The 13,464-nt window shown below is 54.2% G+C and overlaps 1 protein-coding gene across 1 annotated transcript; it reads left to right on the top strand.

Annotated features, from left to right (window-relative positions):
• The first annotated feature begins 1,082 nt into the window (after window positions 1-1,082).
• On the top strand, window positions 1,083-13,392 carry CSUI_001438 (uncharacterized protein). The gene is made up of 11 exons (XM_068061644.1): window positions 1,083-5,172; window positions 5,460-6,254; window positions 7,208-7,410; window positions 7,958-8,238; window positions 8,868-9,118; window positions 9,466-9,618; window positions 10,180-10,453; window positions 11,043-11,359; window positions 11,886-12,076; window positions 12,294-12,753; window positions 13,305-13,392. Exons 1-11 carry the CDS (start codon window positions 2,503-2,505, stop codon window positions 13,389-13,391), a joined length of 5,682 nt encoding a protein of 1,893 aa, XP_067926380.1. The 5' UTR covers window positions 1,083-2,502; the 3' UTR covers window position 13,392.
• Window positions 13,393-13,464: the final 72 nt, after the last annotated feature.

The following is a 13,464-nucleotide window of genomic DNA, read 5'->3' as shown; positions in this document are numbered from 1 at the left end:
CGGCCGGAACCGGCAGGCCGAAGCGGTCGCTACGATGTGGGGCATGAGAATGAGAAAGAGGAGACAGAGAGAGAGAACTCCTAAGTCTGTGAACGAACCGCTACAGCATCCTGGCCCGGCATCGTGCAACTTGCCGCGCAACAAAAGGAAAGCAAAAGAAAACACAAGTAGCAATGCCGGAACTATGCGGTGCTACCACGTATAAGGGATGCCGCGATATCGTAGGAGGTTTATACTTGTTTTCCCACGGAGGCACAACACGTACCCCAGTTACCCACAGAGAGGCGGAGTAGTCGGGTCATCGGCGGTCGTTCGCAAAGCGGCACTCGATATACGGCACGGCACTCACTACACCGGACGACGACGCAGAGCTGCGTCACCGGCGTCACACAAAACGCCAGTCCTTACTGCAGCGGCACGACGCGCGAGCCCGGGGAGACAATGGGAGATGTGCGACAAGCTAGGCGACATTCTGATCCCAAAGCTTAAAGTGACCACAGCGGGCAGGATCGAGGGGTAGCATCCAAGTGCGTCCAGGCCCCGTCTGTGCTGTCTCGCCCTGGGCGCCGATATGCGGCACGGCACTCATTACACCGGCACACACGGGGCGGCGCCGAGTCATCCGGGCCGAGGCCCCGCGCTCTCTCATAGTTCACTGAGACAGAGGCAGAAGTGGGCGACAGAGAGTAAGCTGAGTATGAAGAGGACAGGTGGGCTAGGGAGTTCAAGGAGCCATATCAGTTCTTGTTTGGCAGCACGACTGTTTTTGTAATGTCACGCTGCGAGAACAAGCTGTTGACGCAAGCCGCATTCGCGGACAGTGCTGTGCCGCCGGGTGTGATATAGCGGGCAGCACAGATACATGTGATATAGTGACGCTAAACATGGCGGCCACAACTAGGTGGCAAAGCACAATCTGCTACGTGACTTCCCGAAGTAAACTGGAATGGCCGCGTCAGGCCGGTTTGGAGGCGATTGGCCTGCCACGGTAGTCAGGATCTATAGCTTCGATTGCATGCAACTGGAAGGGGAAAAGGCGGCCAGTCACGCAAATATCTCACTGAGAGGGCGAACAGCCAGCTGTGAGTGACTATCATCAACAGAATACGGACAAAAGCTGAAAGTTCGGTACCCGTTTTTGAGGGGGCCTTTGGCGAGATTTTGAAGCCGGAGTGCGGGGATCTTGCTGTGACAGCTGGGTTGTTTGTTCTTTCGCATCATTTCTTGGCCTCTCAGTTCTGCCTCCGTACGCTGGCTGCCCGGCTCCGACTGACGAGGTCTTGCCGACATTGCAACACTTCATTTGTCTTCACTTTGTACCAGGCTGCTGGCATAAGGTGGCAGGGGTATCCTCCCCAGAGAAGGACTGCTCATCTAATCTTATGTCAAGGCACGCCCGGGTGCTGGCCTACACTTCGCGCTCACGGAACCCAGTAGAAACTACATTGTTTCTTCCTTCTCTTCGACCCGCTCAAAGGTGGGACGTGTCTGGATGCGTCGAGTAGGGTTGCAGCGAGTCACTGGTATTACGGTGCTTGTTACCGCCAGAGCCCGCCCTGGTCTCTTCAGCGTGGACCTGTGAAGCTGCGTCGGGGCTTCTGGTAGGGTGAGGATTGCCTTCGTAGGCTGTTTCTTTCGGCTGAGCTTGGTGCCTGTGCAAAGCAGTGCTTGCCCACCGCGGTAAGCCCGTGAGCACGTGCATGGCCTGACAGCGTACCGCTCACCCGGCTTCCGTCTCTTGCCTCACACAGTGGAGATGCGCTGTCCAGTTCGGTTTGGGCGGGGCTCCGCGGCGATCCAAGGTATCACAGAAAATGAAGTTGTTTGAACGAACAGGCCGTTGCTGCGGATGGGCGGGGGTTCAGCCAAACGCATTTCGGTCCACATGGTGAATCGCGGATGGTGGCCGCGTCACGGAAGAAAAGAAATTCACTCCGGTGGCAGCTCCACAGTTGGACGTTACTCGGGCCCAGACAGTTTTTCGGGCCAGCAGATCTTTCTGACGCCGGACACCACCGACAGCATCTTTACACGTTCTATGGTGCGCGGTTCCCGTATATGCAACGAAGAAGAGAAAGGGAGTAAGATCAACCCTGCGGAAATGGCTCGTTCACTGGGGGTGGTATTGCCGGCGCCGCGTCGATCTGTTTGTTTGTGTGTGTGGCCGCCGTCTTTCAGTGAGGCTTAAGTGGGGAACAGCTTTCATTACAGGAGTGGGGGTGGACTATGTGTAGCGGAGTAGCAAAACGATCTACTGATTGACGTGCCTGGATGGGATAATCTGATCCAACGTAGACCGAATGGGACGCCGCACCAGCAGGCGATTCGCAGTGAGTTGTGCTAACCGGAGGGGTGGTCGCGGAAGAGCGGTACATACTCCTAGACAAGTTGCAAGTTTGACCAAGCTGCCAGGCCGACTTGCCTAGACGTCTTCGGATCTAGCTTCATGCGTGGAGGGGTGAATTTTTTCCGTTTCCAAACAGGACCGAATATACTTCAGGCATGTCGGGGACATGTGATGATGCAGAGACGGCAGCTGCTGTGGCAGCGGCTCTCGCTGAAGAGATGGGAGGGTCGCGAGAGCTCTCGAGCTTGTTGTCGAACGGGGGAAAAGTGAGGACTCCCGTCTTATCGAATGAGATTTTGATGGTTTTCACGGGTGGTAGACAGCGCCGCCGGACGCGCGGTTGTTCGGACGTCCGGATTTCGAATGATCTCGACAAATCTGAGAAACAAAAGGGGACGAGGAAGCACCAGGGTTCGTCCGGCTTGACATCAGACAGAGGCCTTCTTTCCCCGCTTGAAGGTCCATCTTCGCACACTACCAAGCCTGGGGAACCGGAAGAGAGGCCTGATTCCAAAGATCAGCTTGTCTCTTCTGTAGAGAGGACATTACCAACTGGTCTCTTGGAATCTGTGGATTTTCTCGGCGTAGATGCTGCTAGCCAGGCGACTATCGCCACGCTACTCGATGAGGACTTCCGCGCCTCGAGAGAGTCCACGCAACTTCTCCGAGGTGGGGAAGTCAAGGAGATATACGAACACCTTGCCTTCTCTTTTGCTAGTGTGGGGAGCAGGAGGCGCTACACTAGGAGTGCGGCTCAGCGACTCAGTAGCACCGACCACGCTCGGAAAGAGCTCAGCAGCAATCAGCTCCCTTCTCCGAGTGCAGATGTAGCCTCTGCCACGCTTGAAGGACTTAAGACTCGGCATGCTGACAAGCTTCCTAGGGTTTCTGAGGTGAAAACTACCAGTCCGGGCATAACTTTCTCTAAGGCGGAGACTGGAAATGATGAAAGTCACCGAACTACGCGTACATATCGGAGAAGGGCTGAAGCAGACACAGGCGCCAACGCACCCCGTGTAGCAGTGAAGCAGAACAGCACAGGAGAAACGTCTGAGAACGAGGTATTTGTCCCGCGGCCTGAATCGGGAGACGGAGGGTTCACCGGCTTTCGGACGCCGTTCAATGGCTCCTTCTTGCCATCCACCGCGACGAATCGCCGTGGACGGCAAGGAGGAGTAAAACGGGCTGTCCCGAAAAGAGAGGGTGCTCAAGACACCCTCGAAGAGAGAAATTATGCTTTGGGGGAGGTGCTCTCACGCCTGCCAAAGGCTCTGAACGAGAACAGCAGAGAAGCTGAAGGCGAAAGGATGGAACAAGGGCGTGGCGCAAAGATACACATGACGGCGGATGCAGCGGCACCACGCAAGCGCGGTCCTCAGGCTACGGACGACCGCCAGATGCAGCCAGGGGAGGTGTTAAGGCAGAGGAAACAACACGTCACGGCTACAGCATGTTCAAGGTCGAGACATGAGCAGGAGGAGGTCAAGACTCGTCGGTCGCTGTTAGGTGAGGACAGCTCTTCAAACGAAACCGAGGGAATCATGCAAAGCATTGCAACAAAAGAACTGGAGTCCGGAAGACAGCAGACGCAGAGTCGACAGGTAGTCCAGGACGCAGACGGAACGGCACCCCTTTCGCAGAAGGTAAAGGAAGAAGGACAGCTGGCCGAAAGCAGAGGGAGAAACGAACCGGATAGTGACGGGGAAAGGACGCGGGACTGTGAAGTGGTCGAGTACTCGTGCGGGGTCGCTGTGCCGAAACAAGAGAGACACATAGAGAACAGAGTTGAGAGTGGAACCGCGCGAGCCGCGATCCTTTCAACGGGGATGGCTCAGGAAGTACAACACACCGACTGGACACGGGAACGGCAGAAGGGATCCGAGCGGAGCTCAGCATCGCAAGAGAGAGCAGGAGACGAAGCAGTGAGTGGGCAGCTGAAGTTCCTTGATACCGAGACAGGCCCAGACGGCATGGGTGCAGTCTGCAGCAAGAGGCTAAGACCCAGTCAATCGGGGCCGCGTAGAGGGAAGCAGAGAGCCGAAAGAGAGGCGCCTCACTCCGGGTCGCGTAGCGGTAGGGCATCTCCGGGAGAAGGGGAACTAGGTGATAGTCTACCCTCATCAAAAAGAAAGCATGACGAGATAGCGAGCTCACTAGGGAGGGGTGCTAAAAGCCCAAAACCCGGGCGCCGTCACGTGACGAAAGACACCGTGGTAGAAGACGCCTCCACAACCTCCGAAGAAGGAGGTAGAGAGGCCAGAGTGTGCATCAGTCGAAATGGAGGCAGGAAATCACGCTCTCTCCGTGAAATTAGTTCAAGAGAGCCGAGCGGGGAGGATTTAGCAAGGGACTTCCTACACCAGAGTATGGCCGGCTCACGACAGGGCTTAACGGCTCCCCCTGCGGACAACGGTATCCAGGTTTATGCGAAAATAGGACGTGAAAGCGCCGGGAGCTGTCTACTGCCAGACCCGGAAGGCGAGGACCTCGATGAGATCAGGGGGAAAGAAACAGGTGAAGAACGGCAGCGAGAGGGACAGAAGAAGTGGAGAAGAGAAGCCACTGAGGAGGGAGGAGGCAACCTTGAAGCAGCGAGTGCCTCGGGGGGTCGACGAGCAGCTCGGGAGACCTCGAGCGTGGAAGATAGTGATTCAGAGAGGAAGACAGCTGCAGAAGTGGAGAAAAGCCCGCACAGGCTCAGCGGGGGGGAACAGAAGAGGATGGAGGAGACTCATTACACTCGGACCAGCGAGGCTCCTCCCCCCCCCACGAGTGCTGAAAGCCCACGGAAACTGGTTATCCGAAGAAGGCCAGTCAAACCGAAGGTCAGGTTTGCTCTTCTCGTCGTCCTTCTTTTCGCCTTGTGAGACGACGTCCCTGGTCTGTTCGCGACCGCACTTTGTCTTTTCTTCACTACTTACGTCGTACAGTGCGCATCGGATAATTTTTACTGTAGCATGTGTCTGTAGATTTTCCTTTCTTGTCTCCTGACAGCATCAACAGCCAGGCGCATATCAGTTCGCTTGAAGGTCTGCCTGATTTTTGCTTTTTCCCGGGCTTGTTCTTTAGCTTGGTGTCTCCTGTTCTGCCATGCTCTCTGCGTGTGTCCCAGGCCCCGGTGAACTTCACGCTGTGTGGTATTTGTGGAGGCTTTGGGGATGTCCTTTGTTGTGATTTCTGTCCACGAGTTTTTCATCCGATATGTCTCTTCAAGTACCACCCTCTCCGCGTTTTTGTCCCAGTAGAACTCCGCAGCTCCGCTGCCCAGACTCTGTCTGCGTCCTCTTCTTCTCCCACGTCTCACGCTTCTTGTCATCGTACTATCTACGGTCCAGACTGGGGTACTCTACCTCCTCCTCCACCACCTCTGCCAGGATACCGGAGCCACTCGGAATCGAGTTCCTCAGAGAACGACAAAGACAGTGTTGGTGACAAGAGATATCGTTTGATGAATACTGCGGGAGGGGCGGGCTCTTCGTGGATGTGCCCCGATTGCTACGGAGTGCCTTACCCGGCTTGTCGACCTGTGGAACATCCGGCTTGGAGAGCCAAGCCGCTGGAATGGAAGAAAATCGCAGAGGAAGACAACGCGTTGTATTTTTCCTTCCCAAGTTTGGATTTCGTGAAGCCGTACTTCGGTGATGAAGAAGCCTGGCAAAGTTTTAAAGAAAGAAAAGGGCCGAAACTGCTACGGAAAAGCTCCGAGAACATCAAGGCAGCTGGCACCAAGAGGGCAACCGAGAATATCTCGGTCTATCTGCCTCTGACAGATTTTCCTCTGATTCCCGCGCGCGAACTGATGCATGCAATGAGCAAGAAAGCGGCATTGCATGCGGTTGCCTTTCTAAAGAATCTTCTTCTCAGTGTGGCGAACTCGAGGAACGACGTTGACCAGATAAACTTCCTGGTAAAGATAGTCATGTAGTTGGGCGCTGGTTTCGCCACGTACTGATAGCACGTCCCGCTCGATTTCCTCTCTTCGGCGTGTCCGTACACGACGTCACAGCGTCTGAAGCATCGTGTCTTCTGGTGGACGCAGACACATACCTACAGCTATAAACACGCGTCCCCCAGACGGCTCCTCACGCGCAAGAGTTCTTGGAGAGTTGAGCGTAGCGAAAATCAAGTAGGAACCACCACTCGTTCCCCTTCCGTAGGTACGTGCTGGGGTTCACAGCGTAGCAGCCCTTGTATGTTCTCACACCGTGGGGTCTTCAATTTCTAGCTGAGAAGAGAAGGAGGTGATCAGCTCACCTGTTCCGGTGTTAGACTGGGAACGAATGAGCGTGTGTGCTTGTTTTACTATCAAGCTGTACGCGAAGAACGCGTGGGCGTGGATGCGCTGTTTTTCGAGCTCAGGAGTGACGAGATTCCCATGCGGCCTCCACCTGCCCAAGGAGTCTCCCAGGTGGCGGGTCCTGTCCCCGGTGACTTCATTCTGCCATCTCGCGACTCAACACGGCAGGCCTGTGTCATGTCACCGTGGCGGTCTTTTCGAAGCCCAGTGTGATGCATGTGTTTTTTGCGCGTGAAAGAGCAGAACAACGGGTGTCGGGCTGTAGCCGGAGAAGTTTACCGAAAGGTCTTTAGTTACCCTGAGACAACTGTCGACGCGCGAACGTGGTGGTCGTCTCAAGTGCTTGTGAAGAATGCATAAAACGGTTCCGCTTCATTTAGACATCGCGAGTTGAAGAGACCCTTCTCCGTCAAACGCCAGAAATGGTGGCGTGTGGCCGGGAGCTCTTGTTCTCGTGCCTGTCGGGCGATCTGTTCAGCATTGGAGTACGTGTGCATGAGAGGTAGCGCGGATGCAGGCTTTATAGCCCGTCACCTTATTTGTGCGTGCGTTGACCGATATAGGAATTCGGGGCTGAGGTGGCATACCTCCTTACCAACTTACTGGGTTACGTGGGTTCCTCTCGTCATCTGGTCGACCCAATTGTCGATGCTGCTTCTTGTATTCTGCTGCTCTGGTGCAAGCGACGCGAGAAGTTGGGGCAGGATGAGATTTCGAGCGATGAGGGAATAATTTTCTCTACTCTTGAAGCTTGTTGGGCTCAGCTGTAAGTCCAGAGTCCTGAGTGAGGACTGAAGAAGCTTTTTCGTGTTGATAGAGTAAGGCAAATGACCGGAGAAGTAGGCCGACCGCGTGCTGTTGTTGGCCAACTGAAGTGCTCTCTTCCAGACAGGCAGGATGATTGGTACACCGGGTAGTATGCACCTTCTTTATAATGCCCTCACCGGGGTACGCTTCTGTCATTTTGTGTACGAGGATCTTACTTTTTCCGCACCTCCAGTGCCAGTCGCGTCTGCACGGGTGTAGGCGGATTGACGGCACATTGGCCAGATGGCATGTACAGCTTGAATATCTTCCTGTTCGCTCATCTGCACAGTTTTGCCCGTCCTCACAAGTGTACTGGGGGCATTGTTCAGATGATGCGATGGGTTCGCTGAGGTGCAGCCCGTATGTGATCTCTTCGTGTCGATTCATTTCGACTGTTGCTACGCGACTAGGCGATGCTTGTTTCTTCAGCGGAAACACGGACGGTCTTGCTCGTTTCGCATTCTTCACTGATTTTTTTTGTTTTCACTTTACCACTTCTGCGACAGAGTTCTTCATCGGTACAGCACCAAATCTGCCCTTGCAGCCTCCTCCTCTTCATCCTCGGCAGCAGCGGGAACTAGCCTGGCACCCTCCCGTCCAACGCTCAAGTGCAGTTTGGGGGAGCAGAGACTCTGCTACCTTGAATGGAAAAGTCAGATAGAACAGTCGATTTCTGCAAGTAGACTGGACTTTCTTTACTTCGACTTCCGAGGAGGCCAACTTCTATACTACGATCTCTCAACTTGCCCGAACTGCAACCGTTCAGGAGGAGTGGTTGGGCGATTTGGTAGGACGCAAAACATTGAGAGACCCCGATGCAACGCCTTCCTGGAGGCCTCCACTGCGTACTAGCAACACATTCTCCGTCCTCTCTTCCGGTCACCACTCGTGGCTGCTTATTCTAAGGATCAGTCGTCCCGGGTCGAAGTTGCTATCAGCCGAAAACCCTGTAACAATTCCTTTCTCTTATTTTCCTCCGCCGGCGAGAAGATGGCCCTTGTCTATATGGAAACCGGGGAAAGTCGTTTAGAGATCTGTCGTGGTCCAGTTTTCGGGATGGTCTCGTTTACCCGTGGCACACCGGGATTCTGGATAACTGTGGGACAAGAGTGTGGAGTCTTTGTGAATTTCCTGGGGCTGACTTTTTCGCTAGGAGTGGTACTGTTGCAGCTCCGGCTCGCCTTCTTGCAGTTGGGCGCGTCGCCCCTGACCTTGCCAGTTCTCTAGGTATTTGTTTTGAAGGGGGCTGCTCAGGCGCTTCTCTCGCGACTCTGATCCCGCTGGAACAGCTCCCCCACGCCTGGTGCAAAGTTTCGTGCTATCTGTACCACTCCCTCTGGTTCATACTGCGTTGTGCTCACTTCGCGTATTCCGCGATCCCGTCAGTGGACTGTCGTGTCGCTCTGGTTTCTGCAGCCATCTGTAGCTTCTGCAACTTTCTGTTGCCACCCGAGTGGGCGTGCGTGGATTTCGGACGTCTCTTCGAGCAGCTGGTCTGGGGCAGTCTTTTACAGCGGGCTGGCATCGATCCGTCTGGAGGCAAGCAAGGAACACAAGGGAGCTCTACTTCCGTAGAACAAATCCTGTCCGAAATGAAGAACAGCCTCAGACCTTGGAGAAATCGCCTTGATCTTGGCACGGAGGACTGGAAGAATCAAGTGTATATGGTCGGTCTTTTTCGCGGTGGCACTGGTTTTGTGTTAGTCTCCGCTCTCTGCCGTGCTGACCCGATGGTCTTCTTAGCTCTGTTGATTCACCTCGAGGTCTCGAAGAGGCCGTTGTGCTGCTGTGGATGTGATTCCGGATGCAGCGGGACTCGGATGAGGTCCGAATATCTCACCGGGGTATGCTTTGTCCCAGTACGAGGTGTGGGACTCTCTCTGACAGGGTCGATAATCTTCCGTGTAGTTCTCGCCAGAGAGTTCCGAGGTAATCGTTTAGCGTTGGATCTTAGAGGATCGTCCGACCGAGGAAACGACTAACGGGCTGTTCTTTGTTCTGCTGACTCTGTCAGGTGGCTCATGCTCTCTTCGTGGTCAGTGGTTGGGGCAAATATCGCCTTGACCTGAGAGAGCGATTCTGGCTGCCAGACACTCGATTTCTCAGATTTGCACTCCATGAAGCCATGCTCATCGGCGACGTAGAACTGACTGGGGAAATTCTACACGTAAGAGCCTGGAGACGTACGTACCTATCGCATAGTTGGAGCCCTCCCCCTTTCTATTTTCATGCCGTATTGAGACGAGTGGCTGCGTATAGTCGCCAACTCATACTGTTAGTAGCTTGTCGTGGTTCCTCTTCGAAGCGCCGTGGTCCGATTTGTTGCGTACTGCTACGAAGTGCATTTTTCTTCCCCGGTAGCACAGTTGATCGGGTCGGGATCTTCAACAGGAGAAACTGTGGCTCCGTCTACGGCAGTGGACCCTCCCCGTTGTTGCTGCCTTGCCGAGCCGCCCGTGCTCGAAAGGCTACAACGTACTGCATAGCCACGGATGTACTGCCAGGGAACTCGAACAATTTGACCAGGAAAACCACGGAGTGTGCCACTTGTGTGGCTTCACCTTATCTCGAGTGACTATACGTGTCTAAGTTTCACGCAGTCCGTGTTTGTCTGTGCCGTTTCCGTGAGACCGCTCTCCTGCACACTTTTTCTTAAGGGACACCAAGCAAAAGAGCGTGGGCGGTTCTTTTCACCAGGACGTGTTCCTTGTCGTTCTTTTGTTTTTAGTCTCTACATCTCTTCGTCTTTGTTCCTGACAATCGTCGATCTGCTGGTTGTCGAAGTTCGGCTTCAGGAGGGGGGCCGAGCGAGCCGAGCTTCCGGATGTTGACTGAGGAAGAGGAAGACGAGTTGCTCGCTGAACAATTTGCCATCGACCTCAGCATCCAGCACGGGATTATCTTTCTGCTGTATAAACAATCGAGGCATCATAGGGGGCGATGGACGACGAAACAAGATTCCTTCTATAAGACCTTTCACAGCTCGTTCTGTGCGGCTATGGGTATGCCGGAAAGACGGATCGCAAGTGTTCGTAGCGGTACTGCGGCAACGCAAGCACCAAGTGCTCCGCTGAATCTGTCCGTCAGGTGTTGGTGCTTGCCAGTGTAATAGCTCGCAGGCTCTCGAGCGGGTACTCCATGCAGTGTAGTCGCTGTGAATCTTCATCGGCAGTCCGGCATGGACGGTAAAAAGGAAGATAAAGTTCAAATGTTGCCACTTAGCGACGGCGTTCCCCTCTCTCTGTCCATGCTGACGTCCATTAACAACTAAGCGGCGGGATTAGGCATCGTCTTTCTCCTTCGCTTGATGTGTTCGGTGGCGGAGCTGAATTAGTTAAGAGTCATGCTAAGCGTGGAAATGATCTTTCTGAGAGGGGAACCGGCATTCGACGGTTTTGATACGAGTGGTGGTTTGTCGTGACAGGGTGACCGCAGGTATCTTTTTGTCTTCTCGTCTTTCTCAGTGGTGGCGGACCTGCACTTGCAATATTGTTGTTCACAGGCACAGCCGGGGCGAGCACAGTGGCGTGCCTCACTCATGGCGTGTTTTATGTATTATAGCTGACGCATTCTGTCCCTGTTCCCCTTCAGGCCTCATTCGGCCGCACAGGAGTTCCTCCGAGAAGAAAGCATCAAATTTGTCCTCTCCTTTGACAGTGGATAAAACGCACGGCGAGTGGCAGCGTCTGTTCTGTTCCTCGTGGCCGCATGCATCTGTCTCTCTAGCTTCGCCTTCTGCCGTGGACGCAATGGAGACAGCCAAAGCAGCCATGAACGGTCCCGCCGTCTCCAAAGCTCGGCACGCAGCTGGGAATGCAGCACCAATCGTTCCCTTATCATGCGGAGCGTACCACTTTTTAGCTCCACGGAGGCAAAACGAGTTCGCGGTCAAGGTCGCCACGGTTAAGGTAAAGCATACTGGATTGAGCTCCACTGGGGCTGGAAAGGGGCGGCACGTTGGCTGTGCGAACTCGTCGTAGTGTCATGTCCGTGCTGCTCGAAGTAATGGGAAAGACCGAAGAGTACACGATGGAAGATCGCTGTGGAGGTTCAGTACTCTCGAAGGTCGTAGGGTCCTTCAGGCTATAGTGAAGTCTTCAAGAAAAAGGAGGAATACAGAGCAGGCAGCGAAACTTCAGGTTACATGGCACGCAGGCTACGGGGACGCCAGCCGCAGCTGCTGGCCCGTGTTGTTTGGGGTGGGGGCCGGTGTGAATTCGCCTCGTTTTTTCTGTCTCCTTCACCAACTGACGCCGACAGAGACCACGCCACCAAAAAAAAAAATGTGTTTGGATTCGGAGCTGTCATCCGGTCAGGTTTCGCTCTCGGAAGAGGGGCGAGCGCGCATTATATCCTCTGTTCTTTGTGGTTCAGAATCTAGGTGTACTGTGTTGTACCAAGGAATCGCAAGTCTGTTTCTACTATTTGACTTAGGTCTCGGTGAAGCGACCGCTACGCCGCATGACCTCCGCGGTATGGCGTCGCGTATGTCGGTCAGCCGCACAAGCGTCTCGTCAGCACAAAAAATCGACGAGACTGTTCGGAGAAAAGACCCTTCTTGGTCCGGATATTTTCGGAAAGAGTGAGGATATCCCTGTGGGGGTTTACTGCTTTCAGGGCTTATGGTAAGTGGCAGAATGGCTGGAATCAAAACCGCATGTCTGTCGGGCTGGGGGCCTGTACGGTCATATACCTCAGCCGCAGAGTCTCTTTTCTACGTATACTGCTGACTGCGGTATCACACCGTGTCTGTGTGTGCGTCTTTTCCTTAGCTGTAAGAATAAGCTGGCTAAGGTGCCGGAGTGGCTTGTCTGGTCCTGTTTGTTTTTTGTGTCTTCTCAGCTTTGTTTCGTTAGAGGATTTGAGTGCACTGCTGCTCTGCGAGGCTTCGTTTTTGGAGAATCGTGTCCTATCTTTCATTCGGCCTGCTCTCGTGATTCCGGCCGTCGAAGCCCAGCAGGCTGGTCCCAACCGGCACGTGCCTCCGGAGTTTCACCGATTTTTTACGGCTTTCGCCAATCGCCACGGCCTCAACGGGGGAATAGAGGAAGAGGAAACAGAGTCAGATGGCTTTCTCACCCCTAGCTCTAGTTTCTCACCGTCCAAATCCTCGGCGTCCTCCCCTGGTTTTCAGTCCTCTTCCCCTCGTGCAAGCGGTGGAGAAAATAGAACGGGGACACCGGAGGGGGGCAGTCTTTCAGCTCGAGCAGTACGGGGATCTGGCCACGAGAACGAGCGTAGCGGCGCCAAGGGATCAACGAAGCGTCTGTTCAGCCTCCTTGATCTGAAAGAGCTCCTCACAGTAAGATCTGTTGTTCCGTTGGTTAGTGGAAATGCTTAGAGTGCACAAGCGGATCACGGCAAGCTATGCGCAGTCCCTGGTGAGGGTCAACATGGAACATGATGACACGACACTGCAGATGTGTTAAGGTTTGTCCTGACTTTGGTCGAGCGCCTCTACGAGAGAACTGCAAACACCGTTCGTCTGCCAGTTTTCTGGCGTTTGGAGGTTGCTTGACGATGGACTCAGTTTCGAAATGACGTTGTCTTGCTCGATCTTCGCACGTGTATCAAGAAAACTAGGAAAAGCACCTCTTTCTGGTAGAACGGCTAATGCTACACGGAGTATCTGAGTCTATTGTGACAGGTGGCACACTGCTGACCATTTGCGCGGCCTGCGGTGTAGAACGGACTTGCAAGAGAACCAGGGAGGATGCTTTTTGCAGCTTCACGGTGCTACCGTTCCGGGCAATTCATGCACCTCATCTTGCTTTTTTGCTTGTCAGGAGTAAAGGACGTTCCCGTTAGCGCTTTCGTGAACTCGCTTTTGGGATGTGTCTCTCTTTGTTGCAGTTACAGTCTGTCATGGGGATTGCCGAGGCCCTCGTGTTGCCAGTGGAGGAAAACATTGGTGCTATGCTTCGAGCAGTCGAGCGGTAAGAGTCTTCCGGTCGCCGCTGTGTGTCCCGCATATCAGTATTTTAGGATTCTACGTGCTCAGTTGGTGCAGATG

This window comes from Cystoisospora suis (genome assembly GCF_002600585.1).
Source record: "Cystoisospora suis strain Wien I chromosome Unknown contig_564, whole genome shotgun sequence".
In the NCBI taxonomy this organism is placed as follows: Eukaryota; Apicomplexa; class Conoidasida; order Eucoccidiorida; family Sarcocystidae; genus Cystoisospora; species Cystoisospora suis.
The sequence above is the reverse complement of the archived record's forward strand: the minus strand, read 5'-3'. Positions and strand labels throughout refer to the sequence as shown.

Bases quoted from the DNA above. Each gene is read 5' to 3' on its own strand.
- CSUI_001438 (XM_068061644.1), top strand. From the start codon at position 2,503: ATGTCGGGGACATGTGATGATGCAGAGACGGCAGCTGCTGTGGCAGCG. The intron at 6,255-7,207 runs GTAAAGATAGTC...TGACCGATATAG, and splicing joins TTGACCAGATAAACTTCCTG to GAATTCGGGGCTGAGGTGGC. The intron at 12,077-12,293 runs GTAAGTGGCAGA...GTGTCTTCTCAG, and splicing joins TACTGCTTTCAGGGCTTATG to CTTTGTTTCGTTAGAGGATT.